The sequence below is a fragment of the Scyliorhinus torazame genome, chromosome 2 (genome assembly GCF_047496885.1).
Source record: "Scyliorhinus torazame isolate Kashiwa2021f chromosome 2, sScyTor2.1, whole genome shotgun sequence".
In the NCBI taxonomy this organism is placed as follows: domain Eukaryota; kingdom Metazoa; phylum Chordata; class Chondrichthyes; order Carcharhiniformes; family Scyliorhinidae; genus Scyliorhinus; species Scyliorhinus torazame.
Window position 1 is genome coordinate 146,813,952 of NC_092708.1, and position 14,538 is coordinate 146,828,489.

Sequence of the window (14,538 nt, forward strand, 5' to 3'; positions counted from 1 at the left end):
TCAAAGGGCCCCGAGGCCTTTACAAGGCGAGCCTTGCCTGGCTGGTAGAAATGCGGTTTGCACTCCGCGCAGATCTGGCAAGCCCTGATCATGGCCTTGACCTCCTTGGTGGAATAAGGTAGGTTGTGGGACTTGATAAAAGTGGGCGAGCCTGTAACCCCCAGGTTACAGAGGTCATCGTGGATAGCCCGCAGGCGATCCTCATGCGTGTTGGCGCGCGTGCGCGGGACAGGGCATCTGGGGACTCGTTGAGCTCCCCTGGACGATACTTAATTTCGTACGCATAGGTGGAGAGTTCGATCCTCCACCTCAAGATTTTATCATTTTTAATTTTGCCCTGTTGTGCGTTATCAAACATGAAGGCTACCGACCGTTGGTCGGTAATGAGGGTGAACCTCCTGCCGGCTAGGTAGTGCCTCCAGTGCCGCACAGCCTCCACAATGGCTTGTGCCTCCTTTTCGACTGAAGAGTGCCGAATCTCGGAGGCGGTGAGGATCCGCGAGAAGAATTCTACTGGCCTGGCTGCCTGGTTGAGGGTAGCAGCCAGGGCGATGTCTGACGCATCGCGCTCTACCTGGAAAGGGATGGTTTCGTCCACCGTCTGCATAGTGGCCTTGATGATGTCGGCCTTGATGCGACTGAAGGCCGACCGGGCCTCAGCCGTCAGGGGAAATGTCGTGGTCATTGAATGGGCGGGCTTTGTCCGCATATCTGGGGACCCACTGGGCATAATAGGAGAAAAGCCCCAAGCACCATTTGAGGGCCTTGAGGCTATGGGGGAGGGGGAGTTCCTTAAGGGGCCGCATGCGGTCGGGGTCGGGACCTAGGACCCCGTTTTCCACGACATAACCAAGGATGGCTAGTCGGGTTGTGTGGAAAACGCATTTTTCCTTCTTGTAGGTCAGGTCGAGGGCGCGGGCGGCCTGGAGGAACTTCTCAAGGTTTGCGTCATGGTCCTGCTGATCATGGCTGCAGATGGTGACATTGTCCAAGTACGGGTAAGTAGCCCACAGGCCGTACTGGTCCACCATTTGGTCCATCGCCCTCTGGAAGACGGAGACCCCATTTGTGACGCCGAAGAGGACCCTGAGGAAGTGGAAAAGCCGGCCGGCTGCTTCGAAAGCAGTACAGAGGCGGTCTTCCGGTCGGATAGGGAGCTGGTGGTAGGCAGATTTTAGGTCGACAGTGGAGAATACGTGGTATTAAGCGATCCGATTGACCATCTCTGCAATGCGGGGAAGTGGGTACGCATCGAGCTGCGTGAAGCGGTTTATGGCCTGGCTGTAGTCCACGACCATCCGTTTCTTTTCCCTGGACCGTACTACGACCACTTGTGCTCTCCAGGAGCTGTTGCCAGCCTCGAGGACCCCCTCTCCCAGTAAACGCTGGACCTCTGACTTGATAAAAGTCATATCTTGGGCACTGTACCGCCGGCTCCTGGTGGCAAAGGGCTTACAGTCAGAGGTGAGGTTCGCGAATAGTGAGGGGGGTGCAACTTTCAGTGTTGCAAGGCTGCATACCGTGAGGGGGGGCAAGGGTCCGCCGAACTTCAGGGTCAGGCTTCGGTGGCTGCATTGGAAATTCAGACCGAGCAGCAGGGGGGCGCTGAGGTGAGGGAGGATATAGAGCTTGAAACGAGCGTATTCGGCGCCCTGGATCGCAAGATTCGCAATACAATACCCCTTGATTTGGACCAAGTGGGACCCAGAGGCGAGGGCTATGGTTTGGGAAGCGGGATAGGTGCGCAAGGAGCAGCGCCTTACCGTTTCTGGACGGACAAAGCTCTCCGTGCTCCCGGAGTCGAAGAGGCAGGGAGTGTTGCGCCCGTTGATCTGGACCTGCATCATGGAGTTCCGCAGGTGCTTTGGCCGCGATTGGTATAGGGTGCTCGCTCTCAGTTGCGGGTAGTCTGAGTCCTCAGCCGAGTCGTATTCACAAAATGACCGCTGCCGTCGGTCGCACGTGTCGGGTCTAGAAGCTGTCCGCCGCCAAGATGGCCACCCCCATGACTTGCACGTGGCCGATGACGCATCAGAAAGGGGCGTGTCCGGCCAGTGCGCCGCCGCGTTGTGGGGCGTGCGGGCCTGTGAGCTCGATTTTCGGGCCTAGTGAGCTTTTTGTTTCTGGGCCTTGGGCCTGGCCAGGCGGACCCTCGCGAAATGCCCCTTCTTTCCACAGTCGCTGCAGATGGCAGAGCGGGCTGGGCAGCGTTGACGTGGATGCTGGCCCTGCCCACAGAAATAGCACGGTGTGCCCCCGGTCTGGGCGGGTCGCCTCGCGACACAGGTCCGTAGCGTGGCCGATTCTGGGGAAGTCCGAGGTGGGCTCGCAGGGTCCGCGGGATACGTGCCTAGGTTGTGGCGGGCCACTTCCAGTGAGGTGGCGTGCGTTACCGTGTCCTGAAGGTCTTTAGCTCCATTTTCGAGGATGCTCTGCCTGATATAGGTCGAACGGATGCCGGACAGGAAGGCGTCTCGGATGTGCAGGTTCATGAGGACGTCCCCCGTCACATCCTGATGGTTGCAGTTCCTGGCAAGCGCGGTGAGCTTTTCCACATACTCGTCCAGCGTTTCCCCTGAGCGCTGCCGGCAGGTAGGAGCAGGTGCCGTGCATGTACCTCATTTATGGGTCTAACGAAACGCTTTCGCAGGATCTCGATTGTCTCGTCGTAAGTGGTCGCCTTCTCGATCATGGCAGAGATTCTATGGCTCACCCAGGCGTGGAGTAGACGCAGCTTGTGAGGCCTTTCGACGGGAGTTTCCGAGGATTCCAGGTAGGCCTCGAAGCAGCAGAGCCAGTACTTAAAAACGTCTTTGGCCTCCGGTGTCCGTGCTTCCAGGTTGAGCTTTTCAGGCTTGAGACCGGTGTCCATCCTAACGTAATCTGCTGATTAAATTGTAGTACCCTCAATAACGACACAAATATGTGGAATGGTAAATGAAGGCTTTAATAAGCAGAGAACTAGCCAGCTACGGAGATGAGTGCTCACTGAGTGCCGCCTACAGAGCGTCAGCTTATATACGGCTCCTTGGTGGGCAGAGCCGGAGGCGGAGTCCTCCAGGGTTCCAAACCCGGTCTTAAAGGGGCATCACCTACATGGTGTTAAGGGTACAGTAACCATTCATCACAATGCAGGTATAAATGATCAATCCCAATATACCGAGCAGATGTGCTATTTCTTTCAGGCCAACACCATAGTTGGGGATGAGTGCCAGACTGTGATCCTCTTGACAGCCTCTGGGGCACACACTTTTAGTGTGATCAAGAGCCTGGCATATTCCGCCACCCAGATTCAAAATCCTGTGCAGGTCTGGTAGCGCTAGTGGCAGAGAACTACAACTCCAAGCCATCGATCATCGTCCAGCGCTACTGTTTCAATACAAACGAAAGCATTCCTGGGGAGCCTGTAACGGAATTCTTGGCGTGCCTCAGGAAGCTTGCAGAGTTCTGCAAATATGGCGCCGGCTTCTCCAAAATGTTGCAGGTTAGATTGGTCTGCGCCGTGAATAACAGGGCCACTCAGCGAAAGTTGCTCTCTCAGCTACAGCTGGACCTCAAAAGGGCCATGGAAATCACCCTGTCATGAGGAAGAGCAGGGCATATAGGAATTGCAAAGGAGGGAAATCCTCAGCTTGGGACGTGATACTCCCCGGTACACAGCAGCCCCTCACCTGAGTAGCTCTGGTTCTCTGCCCAAGACAGCAGTTGCCGGGGGTCAGGCCGGTGGCTTAGTACCCTGATGATCAGGTGGTACTCCTCCCCCAATCCTTAAGCGTAAGACCCCAGGAGTTGTGGGACGGCGGTCGGAAAGGCCACAAGCAGTAGTGACCTCGGGATGGTCGGTCCGCCCACTGCTCCGCCAGTCCTGGCTGCCTGCCCTGGTTTCACACATTTTGTGGTAGAGCCCACGATGATTGCCTGCAGTTGAACTGCATTGCATCGCCCAAGGCAGCCCCCATTAGATCATAGTTCAGGTCAATGGCCACCCATTGCTAGTGGAGTTAGATACAGGTGCCGCCTTCTCAGTTGTCAGAAGGCACACTTTTTGTCATGATATCCACATCAGCATATCATGGTGCAATCACACACACACTGATGGACAGGCAGTTGGACCAACCAACACACACACACATCGCAGCCAATCACCAGTGAGAGCACACGCACTATAAAACAGGGAACACCACAGTTCCCACTCATTCTACCAGGAGATAGCTCAAAGCACAGAGCTCACAGCGTGCCCCTCAGACATAGTCCATGTGCTGAGTGCCTCACCAAGATAGTGATAGGGCTGGGTCCACAGGTTAGCTGTGGACCCAGTTGTCGTTGTTTAAGACACTAAAACAGAGTTGTACCATCTACAGCCGTGTTGGATCATTTGTGCATCGGAACATCCAACGCAACACTTTTAAGAGGGTCAGGATGAGAATGCACCCCCTGCCATTTTGGGACAACGAGGCTCGGTTGACCATGTACAACTGAGAACCGCTGGTCAGAGCGGGGACCACGGTGACCCCAGTGGTCTATGGGCAGCAGTCTGCTTGTTTGCCCCTGATTGTGGTGGTGGCCCCAATTTCCTGGGCCACGACTGGATACAACAGCTCCTTCGTGGCAGCCTTGTTTCCATCACATGCCTCAACATACTTCCATTCTCTCTCCGTAACAGATAGTCATGCTATTTCAATCTCACCTTGGCTATTTTCTTTGATGCTCCCACAGTCTTCACAGATTCTCAGTCCCCGATGTACTCGTTACTTGATCTTCATTCTACACATCCATCTGAGCACCTTCAGATCATTAGCATTCAGTCTTTGTTCCTCTTGATGTTTCGCAAGTTTCTGCATTACTTGACCAGGGTAATCTAATAATAATAATAATTTTATTGTCACAATTGGGCTTACATTAACACTGCAATGACGTTACTGTGAAAATCCCCTAGTCGCCACATTACAATTACCGAGTTCGGTACACTGAGGGAGAATTCAGAATGTCCAATTCAACGTCTTTGGGGACTTGTGGGAGCAAACCGGAGAGCCCGGAGGAAACCCACGCAGACACAGGAGAACATGCTGACTCCACACAGACAGCGACCAAAGCCAGGACTCGAACCTGGGACCCTGGCGCTGTGAAGCAACAGTGCTAACCACTGTGCTACCATGCCACCCATTCTCAGAACTGTTTGTTGATTCTTCCTTTCAGTTTCAGAGATTCTGTTCTATCTCGCAACACCACTGCATCTTTTCCACTTATTCCAAACAGCTAATTCTGCAACCTCGACCCATGTACTTGAAATTACTTACTTTCTTGAAGTCTTTACACAAATCTTTACATCTTGCCTGTTTCTCTTCCCTGGACTCAAACTCACTGCCCATATATATTAGATCTGCTGATCTTCATCCCTCTGCCTTTGAGTGTTTTCTCCAGTTTGCAGATACTCAGTTATGTTCTCATCATTCTGACCACATCATGTAATCTGGAAGCATCATTGACTGTGCCACTTGTCTAACTTGCTAAAGTAGAACATCCATGGTGATCAGAAAGATGTGGGTGTTAAGTGGCCAATTTTGGCACAATCCAACTTAGGCTTTAAACCTCTCACTCTTCCACACATTGCTATTTGCTCTTGTCTGGCATTCCTTATACATGTCCTGTAATAGTCACACATACTCCTCAGGAACTCCACCAATTCTGGCATATCTCCAGGTTCTCTTCCTAGGCAACCAGTCATAAGCCTTCTCTAAATCTATGAAAACAGTCTTCATGTTGTAATGGCCTTCCTGATATTTCTCCATCACTTGAAATTAAAATGAGAAATGTTCGATTATTGTTTTTTAAAATTCAGCCTTCTAGAAGTACATCTCTTGTAAATCAATGGTTAAAGCAACAATAACAGTAACCACCTCACTCTCGTACCTGAGAGTCATCTGCATTGCAAACTGTTGCTGCTCTTGGAAATTGCGGAATTGAATAAAAATGAAATCATGATTGTATATGGAGATATATTCTGTAAAACTACAATAATATGGAACGATATTGAGGTTAAATATCTTCTATTTCTCAAAAGTCTTTCCCTGAATACGGAACCTTGCTGAGGGTTTTTTTTCTCCCTATAATCTTGTGCTTGCTTTCACAAAGATCATTATTGATATATATTTGGATTTGGGTTTATTGTTACATGTGAAGTGTATTGCAATGCATACAGTCCAGACAGATTATCCCATACGTGAGAAAACATAGGACATAAAATAAATACATGGACACAGGCATTGGGTGAAGCATACGGAGTGCAGTACTACTCAGTGGAGAAGATGTGTGGAGAGATCAGTTCAATCCATAAGAGGTCATTCAGGAGTCTGGTAACAGCGGGGAAGAAGCTGTTTTTGAATATGTTAGCGCGTGTTCTCAGACTTTTATATCTCCTGCCCGATGGCAGAGGTTGGAAGAGAGAATGACCCGGGTGGAAGGGGCAGCATGGTAGCATTGTGGATAGCACAATTGCTTCACAGCTCCAGCGTTCCAGGTTCGATTCCGGCTTGGGTCACTGTCTGTGCGGAGTCTGCACATCCTCTCCGTGTGTGCGTGGGTTTCCTCCGGGTGCTCCGGTTTCCTCCCCCAGTCCAAAGATGTGCAGGTTAGGTGGATTGGCCATGATAAATTGCCCTTAGTGTCCAAAAATTGGCCTTAGCGTTGGGTGGGGTTACTGGGTTATGGGGAAAGGGTGGAGAGGTGTTGACCTTGGGTAGGGTGCTCTTTCCAAGAGCCGGTGCAGACTCGATGGGCCGAATGGCCTCCTTCTGCACTGTAAATTCTATGATCTATGATTATGCTGCCCGCTTTCCCAAGGTAGCGGGAGGTGTAGTCAGAGTGAATGGATGGGAGGTGGTTTTGCGTGATGGACTGGGCTGTGACCACAACTCTCTGAAGTTTCTTACAGTCTTGGGCTGAGCAGTTTCCATACCAGGCTGTGATGCAGTCAAATAGGATGCTTTCTATGGTGCATCTGTAAAAATTGTTAAGAGTCTGTGTGGACATACCTCAACACTATTTACCCATTTTTATCATTTACGTGCTTTCCTTAAAATAACCATGCATCTTTCAGTTTTGAATCTGCCTCAACGTCCACAGCCATTTGAGGAGAGTTCCAGATTGATAATGCTCTATGTGTGAACAAGTACGACCTGATTTCACTGGTATCGCTCCAAATTTAATATTCAATCCTCGTGTTCTGAATTTGCCATCAGAACTGCAAGCTGCTGCTCCTTCGGTTCTGGAGAGCCACCTATTGATCCTCCAGTGTTGAACGCCTGCCCATTGTCCTTGATCTGACAGTGTTATGTCTGATGGTTACTAATTGACCAATTCAGGGAAAATCACTGCTGGGTGACTGGTCCTCACATAGTGCAGGCCTCTGACCCACATGACCCTGAGGTTAGGGTTTTGAAAGCCGTTGGGAAAAATGCTACCTTCAACCTTCCCATGGACCTTCAACACATAATTAATCAAAGAAAAAGCTATTGTGAGCCTTACACAGAGTGGCATGGAAAAGCTAAACTCGATTGACTGTTTTAGGAATATAAGGCGATAAATTCAATCTTTCTTTATAAAGAAGGAAGCTATACTGATTAATTTAGATTCACAAATAAGAACTTAGAGTCTTCCTCAGGATATTTCTGAAATACAAAATGAAAACAACTTTAAGTGAAAATTTCTATCATTTTTACTCTATACCCACACAATGCTGCATCACTCCTGTGCATTTTATTTCATCCATCAAGGTGAAGAATATTTTAAGTTTTTATTGGAGTTGTGTTTTGTGTTTAGTACTGCTATAACAAAAGCTTACAGCATGCTCTTTTTGTCATAAAGTATTAAATATTAATTACATATTTACCCAAAATAAAATCCGCGATATTGGTAGTGATCATTATTTTACATCTCTGCTTTTGTCTTGCTTCACTTGCATTGTAGAGCGGAATCGCACCTCAGTCTCCAAGCACAGATCTATTTGACATGGTTCCGTTTTCACCAGCATCGTCTCTTTTACCTACACCATCCAGTAATGGCACAGAGCTTCCTCCTTTACCTGTTAGATCTTCTGAGACCAGTGAGTTTTTCTTTAAAACTGCATTAACATCCAGTCCTCCTTTTGTACTTTTCAATTATTTGAAATACTTCTTTTCGTCTCATCAGCCTGAATGGTTTTGGAATGATGTATATGTTTGCAGTAAAATATACAAGTTATTGGATTATGATAATTGACATAAATTGCTGAGATTTTTAATGGAACAAAGTTTCTTTCTGGACTTGTTGCATATACTGAGTGTTTAAGTGAATTATACATCTTCCATGGTTGAGTCAAATTAGACTTCAAAAGTAATTTAGTTTTGAACATTTTGCATAGAAAAACCAGCAGAAGGATTTCCAAAGGTGGTGTCAGCAGTTAGTCCAAAATATTCATTGTTTACGACAGAACAAATTAGTAAGTTTGATCAGCAAATGTAATGGTAATTATGGTAATTATGAATTTTTCCATGTTATATGATGACTTCATTTGGTTTTGCAAGGACTGAAATTATTTTTTATTATATCCTTTCCAGGAAGAGATATTTTTGGTGCTGAGCCATTTGACCCTTTCATCTCGGGTGGGGGAGACTTTCCACCGGACATTCAATCCAAACTGGATGAAATGCAGGTAACTGATCTAGTCATGCATTGAACAATTCATATTTTTATTTTAGTCATTTAGAGTATAATTTTGCAAGTTAAAATTCAGATCTGGAGTCAAAACTACCAAGAGGACCTTTTTATGTGCTGCAGCTCTTAAATGTGACAAGTTCAAATACTCCAGAGTGTGGACGGTTATGAGTATATGTCAACACTTATCACAAATCCATGATAGACTGCATGCACATCATCAATTCAACCTTGAACCTTTTTTTGTAAAAAGAATCGGTCCAGTACCTGGAGCAGAGAAATAAAACGTGCACATATTTCATAATAATAACAATGGACATGTGACCTTTAAGATGTAAATTGTGAGAAAGTGAATGAATGTTCTGAATTTTTAAGAAGCATGCAGTCTTACTAAAAGGGAGTTGCAGCATCTAGTATGTGATTGCAAAATGCATTTGTCTTCACACCTACATAAAATATAGACTGTATTTCATGGTTAAGTAATTAGTGCCGGAGAGTAAAATTTGAAAGGTTCCTTTCCAATTGTATTCTCTCCGATGGCTCAGAGTCTGCGATCAGTGGCGAAGTCTGGAGGCTCACTGCTTATTTCCAGCCATCTCTCTGGTGAGAATTTCACCTCTATCACTGTGCAGTGATACTCCAACTGACTGTAGCACTCAGCATTCACAACATGAAGCTGCAGTAATGTCATCAGGTCGTCCAAGCTGCCAACTATGTTCAAAGATTTTCATTGGAACCCAACCAGCAAACAAAAAGCCCTAAAATGAAATTATGTTTAAAAAATGTTCACATGACATAAATACATTTTTGAACATACTCATGCAGTGAAGGTAAAAGGTAAAATATTGAGAAAAAAATGTTAAAGTTTAAAAACAAAATTTAGAAACCTGGGCCGGGGTTCTCCCTTACCCAGCGGGGGCGGGATTCATGCCGCCCCCCCCCCCCCCCCCCCCCCCAGCGATTCTCCGACCTGGCGGGGGGGTCGGAGAATCCCACCCCTGTTAATGAATCACTTGGTATCAATCCCACGAATGTAAGAATTATTTTTCATGGCCAGTTCTGTTCTTCATCAACTTTTCATTTTTATAGGGTTTGGAATATCAATGTAGGGCAGGAAAGTTGTCATTTTCATTGATTTCAATAAATACTGACTCCAGGGAGGGAAGTGCAGCCTGCGTTAAAAGCCTGGGTGAAAGCCTATGGGCGTGATTCAGTGACCGTGTTGCACAAACATGGATCAGGCATAGTAATAATAACCTTTTATTGTGACAAATATGAAGTTACTGTGAAAAGCCCCGAGTCGCCACATTCTGGTGCCTGTTTGGTAGCTGGCAGAGGAATTGAGCCCGTGCTGCTGGCCTTGTTCTGCATCATAAACCAGCTGTCTAGCCCACTGAGGTATAATGGCGCACAGGGGGGTCTTCCAGGCCATTGGAGACCCCATGGTGATCGGGGGCAGGGCACAGTGGCAACCTGGCACACTCCCTGCCAACTGGGCACTGCCAGCCTGGCACTCTGGCAGTGCCACCCTGACGGTGCCTTATTAGGAATGCCAGGGTGCCAGGATGGCAGTTACAGGGTGAGAAGGTGCCAGGTTGGCACTGCCAGGGGCCGGTCTGGGGTGGAGGCCTTGCAAGGTAGAAGGGATGGTCCTGGGGGCCGCCCCGTAGTTGGCGAGTGGGAAGGGGGTCAGAATTGGGGGGGGGGGGGGGGGGGCTGGGATCAAAAAAGCAGGGGGCCTCAAAGGGCAGGGGGGGGGGGTGGGGGGAAGATTGGGGCTGCTGGACAAAATGGTGTCCCAATCTGCAAGGAGCCTTTCCTACAAGAAATCACTCTAAGTGAAAAAACAACAGCAAAATGCCGCTGGATGGCAGGATGTTTCTCGCTGCTGCAGCCTCCTAGAAAATCCCGCTAAATGCACCGTTGAACGGACTCTAACTTCAGTCTACTGAATCGCGGGTTTCTGTGCTAATCCGCGCATGCCTGACATCCTGAGGTTGCAGTCACTTTCAGTGGCAATATGATGGGGAACACTGACATTTTGCTATTAAGCTCCACATCCCCAAATAAAGTCTAGTCATAGTGTGACAGCAATAAAACTCTGGTCTATTGGTTCGTAATTGCTCCCCATTGGTCTAGAGTGGTACCTACAGAATATTTATGCCACAGAATCATACTTCTTTAAACATAGTTACAATATAATAATTTCAAATATGAATACCATGTTATGTTTAACAGTGATTTGGAGACACTGAGATGGATTCCAGCATCCAAAGGTAGGTGGGTTGAGATAGGATCAGAGATTAAATGTTTTCAAAATCCTAATCCCAACTTCAGCCCACTGACTTCTGAGTTTCATGGAGGTGGCACAAAGAGCAGCAAAATTTTACTTCAATTGTATAGAACCGTGGTTAGACTGGCAATTGGAGCATTGTGTTCAGTTTTGGTTTCCTCATCGTAGGAAGCAATTTATTGCCTTGGGAAGGGATGCAGTGAAGGTTCACCAGACTTCTTCCCAGGATGGTAGCACTGTCCTATGAAGAGAGATTTCGGAGTATTCTCGGGAGTTTTGAAGAATGTGAAGTGATCTCATTGAAGCCTACAAAATACTTAAAGGGATAAACAAGGTAGATGCAGGTATGATCTTCCCCCTAGCTGGAGTTTATAACCAGTGGGCACAATTTCAAAATAAGAGGGAATTCACTTAGAACCGAGATGAAGAGAAATGTTCCTACTCGAGAGGGTTGTGAATCTTTAGAATTTTTTACCTTAGAGGAAGAGCAGCCATTGGATATGTTTAAGACAGAGATTGACATTTTAAAATCACAATGATATAAAGGGATATGGGTATAGTGTGGGGTCACGACATTGAAGTAGATGATTAGTCATGATTGTATTGAATAGCGGAGCAGGCTTGAGGGGCTGAATGGCTTACTCCTGCTTTCGAGCAGCTGACCAGCTACCCAAAGAGAAGTTGAGATTTTGAATATTTTAATGCAGCTACCAGGCTCTGATTTGATTATTTTACAGGGTTATCTGTGGTCAGACAGGTTTCTTAAGCCTTGGGAAAACCACATAGGTGATGGCATGCCATCAGAAAGAAAGTAAGTGCCTTAACAGCACTGCTTGAGGGTCAGGAGGAGTAGGGGAGCCCCTCCTCCCTTCCTGCCCAAATACAAAGACCACTGGGTTAGGGATCAGATCCACCTGGGCCTGTGGCCTACCCTGGAGTCCTCTCAATCGTGCTGAATTCCAGACATGGATAGTGTCGAGGCCAAATGCCGTACACTTTAGAATTTAAACTTCACAGTATGTGGGAACCTGTTGGAAACAAGTAATTATGTCGATCAATATATTACAGCTTCTTGCAATTAAACGTTGAATCTTTTGGATCGCACCCGATGACCAAAACAGACAACAGCTGCCATTTTCCAATGTTGTTTTGCATTTTAAAGTCTTTAATCTTCTTGAAATTCAGCACAAAATGTGCAACCACTTGTATTCTCTTTGTTGCTATTGTGGCAAAAAGGATGCAAAAACTCACTACCCCAATCACCACAGAGGGACAATTTTCATACTCACTTAGAACTTGAGCACTGATGAGAATGTCACCCAAAGTGTCCGGATATCAGCAAAACTGAATTTTATGTCTCAGCTAGTCTGCATAATTATTCACAGCACCACATGCAATCTTAGGTAGATACCAATTTTGGGAGACGAAAATTGTCTGTAGGTCTAATTTAAAGGACTAAGAAAAGTAAAGGTCAGTGTCACAAGTTTCAGAACACACTGTCTCTGCTTGCCCAGTGCACCGTTGTAGTTGGAGGTGTCCTTCCAGTAGATGGTTCTGCTGATTCACCCTGAGAGGATGGATCCTGTGATCATTGGGAGGCTGATGTAGGTAATAGATTCCCACTCGCTTTCAAACATAGTCCACAGCTAAGCATGAAATACCTACCGGTGCAAATCAGGCACCTATTTTCACAGTCCTTTATACCCTGAATTAGGGCACACAGGGGTGTGATGGACATAAAAATGAGCCCTCTTATATTGCGTTTAGCGCTGAAGCTCAACTTTCTGTTTAGTTTGGCAACTAAGTATTCGCAGGAAATATTTGCAGACACATCCCCCATAATATAATACTGGCCAAACTGCAATCTCTGCTTGCTGGCATGTTTGGAGAAAGTATTATCTTTATTTTTAGAGTACCCAATTAATTTTTTATCCAATTAAAGGGCAATTTAGCGTGGCCAATCCACCTACCCTGCTCATGTTGTGGGGAGAGGGAGAAAGTGCAGGGATAGGGAGAAAGTATTATCTAAAGCAAAGTGTAAACATTTTTCAGTCCCAAGTAGGATCACCTACGAGGAGAAGTTTGATTTCACTCTACTCTTGCAGAGGCTGGTACATGGGCTGAATATAAGCTCAATTCCTCTCAAGGTTATTCGCAAATTAGCTGCCTGAATGAATTTGCATGCTTATTTGTTTTGACAGCTAAGAATAATAACTGGTAGCTCAGCTTTGTTACAGCTGTGTTATAATAATTGTCACACCATTAGTTTCTACACCACATTATTTCTGCTTCCCTGTATATGTGTATGTTGATGTTTAATTAATAAGGAAAAGTGTTATATACCCCTGTAAGTATAATATTTCTCATTCTTTTAAAAGTACATTTCACTTGTGCACACACAACTCCCTCATGCTCATTTTCTTTCTCTGCTTCTGGTCTAATGTGGCTTGAAACTATTTTTTTTAAACTATATTTGTTTCAATAATCTTACCTGTTGTTTAAATTCTCGTTAAGCAGAACTCTAAAATTGTTTCCTTACGTGCTTATGTAATATTTTGGACAGATAATGATTTTACTTTGGACGGAGACATGGATAGGAAAGGTTTAGAGGGAAATGGGCCAAATGCAGGCAAATGGGGTTAGCTTAGATGGGCTTTTTGACATGAAGTCAATTAAAAGGTGCATTCTGAATAAGGCTGGGATTTTCAGGTCCCGACAAAAGTTAATGGACCTTCGGCTGGTCCACTGCAACCCCCACGGCAGGTCCCACCATGGCACGACCAGAAAATTTCAGTCTAAATCTATTTTTGAGCAGCGGGATCCTGGAGATTGCTTTAGCGCATATGGTATAAATTTCTTAATGATGCACTGTTCCTGGGTGATTTTTGCAAATAGTATGTCCGAAATCCCACTTTTGTTTGGCAGAGGTACATAGAAAGCATGTCTGGTTTTAAGAAATGCACTGATGATGAGGACTGCACTTAAAGCTGTGCAGGTTTATATTATTCTTTCATAATTAGGTATCAGGAAACCTCCTCAAAGGCAAGCTCTTTATTTGTAAACTGAAGTATTATGATAAGTTGTGATTATTTTCAATTAGCTAAAAGTGTAGTTTTATTTCTGTAGTATTAATATTTTACAGTCTTTGCAGACTTGTGCTGTAATAATTGTTTATCCTTTTCTCATGCCTGCCTTTCTGCCTAGCAGCGTCAGCGATGGTTGGTACATTGTATTTTGAATTATTACTCATTTACCTGTATACTGGTTGTGATTTTGCATATGATTAATTATACTTATACTGTTTATAATGCCTCTGACAAGAAACAAAGAATTATCACTAAAGCCCCTAATATAGGCTCAGAGAACCAAGACCCTTTGGTCTATTTCACTTCAGTTTGCTCCAAAAACAACCCATTACAGCATCCAGCTATTTCCTAAATGATTCCTGTTCATCCTCTTCATAGAATCATAGAATTTACAGTGCAGAAGGAGGCCATTCGGCCCATTGGGTCTGGACTGGCCCTTGGAACGAGCACCCTACTCAAGCCCACGCC

At 46.1% G+C, this 14,538-nt stretch overlaps 1 protein-coding gene across 6 annotated transcripts in view; it reads left to right on the plus strand.

Moving 5' to 3' along the window:
• The window catches only part of gulp1b (GULP PTB domain containing engulfment adaptor 1b), a 645,746-nt gene that overhangs the window by 611,667 nt on the left and 19,541 nt on the right, over nt 1–14,538 (plus strand). For all 6 annotated transcript variants that reach the window (XM_072477928.1, XM_072477980.1, XM_072477970.1 and 3 more), the window contains 2 exons: nt 7,966–8,101; nt 8,595–8,689. In XM_072477928.1, coding sequence (XP_072334029.1) covers nt 7,966–8,101; nt 8,595–8,689 — 231 coding nt within the window. The remainder of the gene's footprint in view (nt 1–7,965; nt 8,102–8,594; nt 8,690–14,538) is intronic.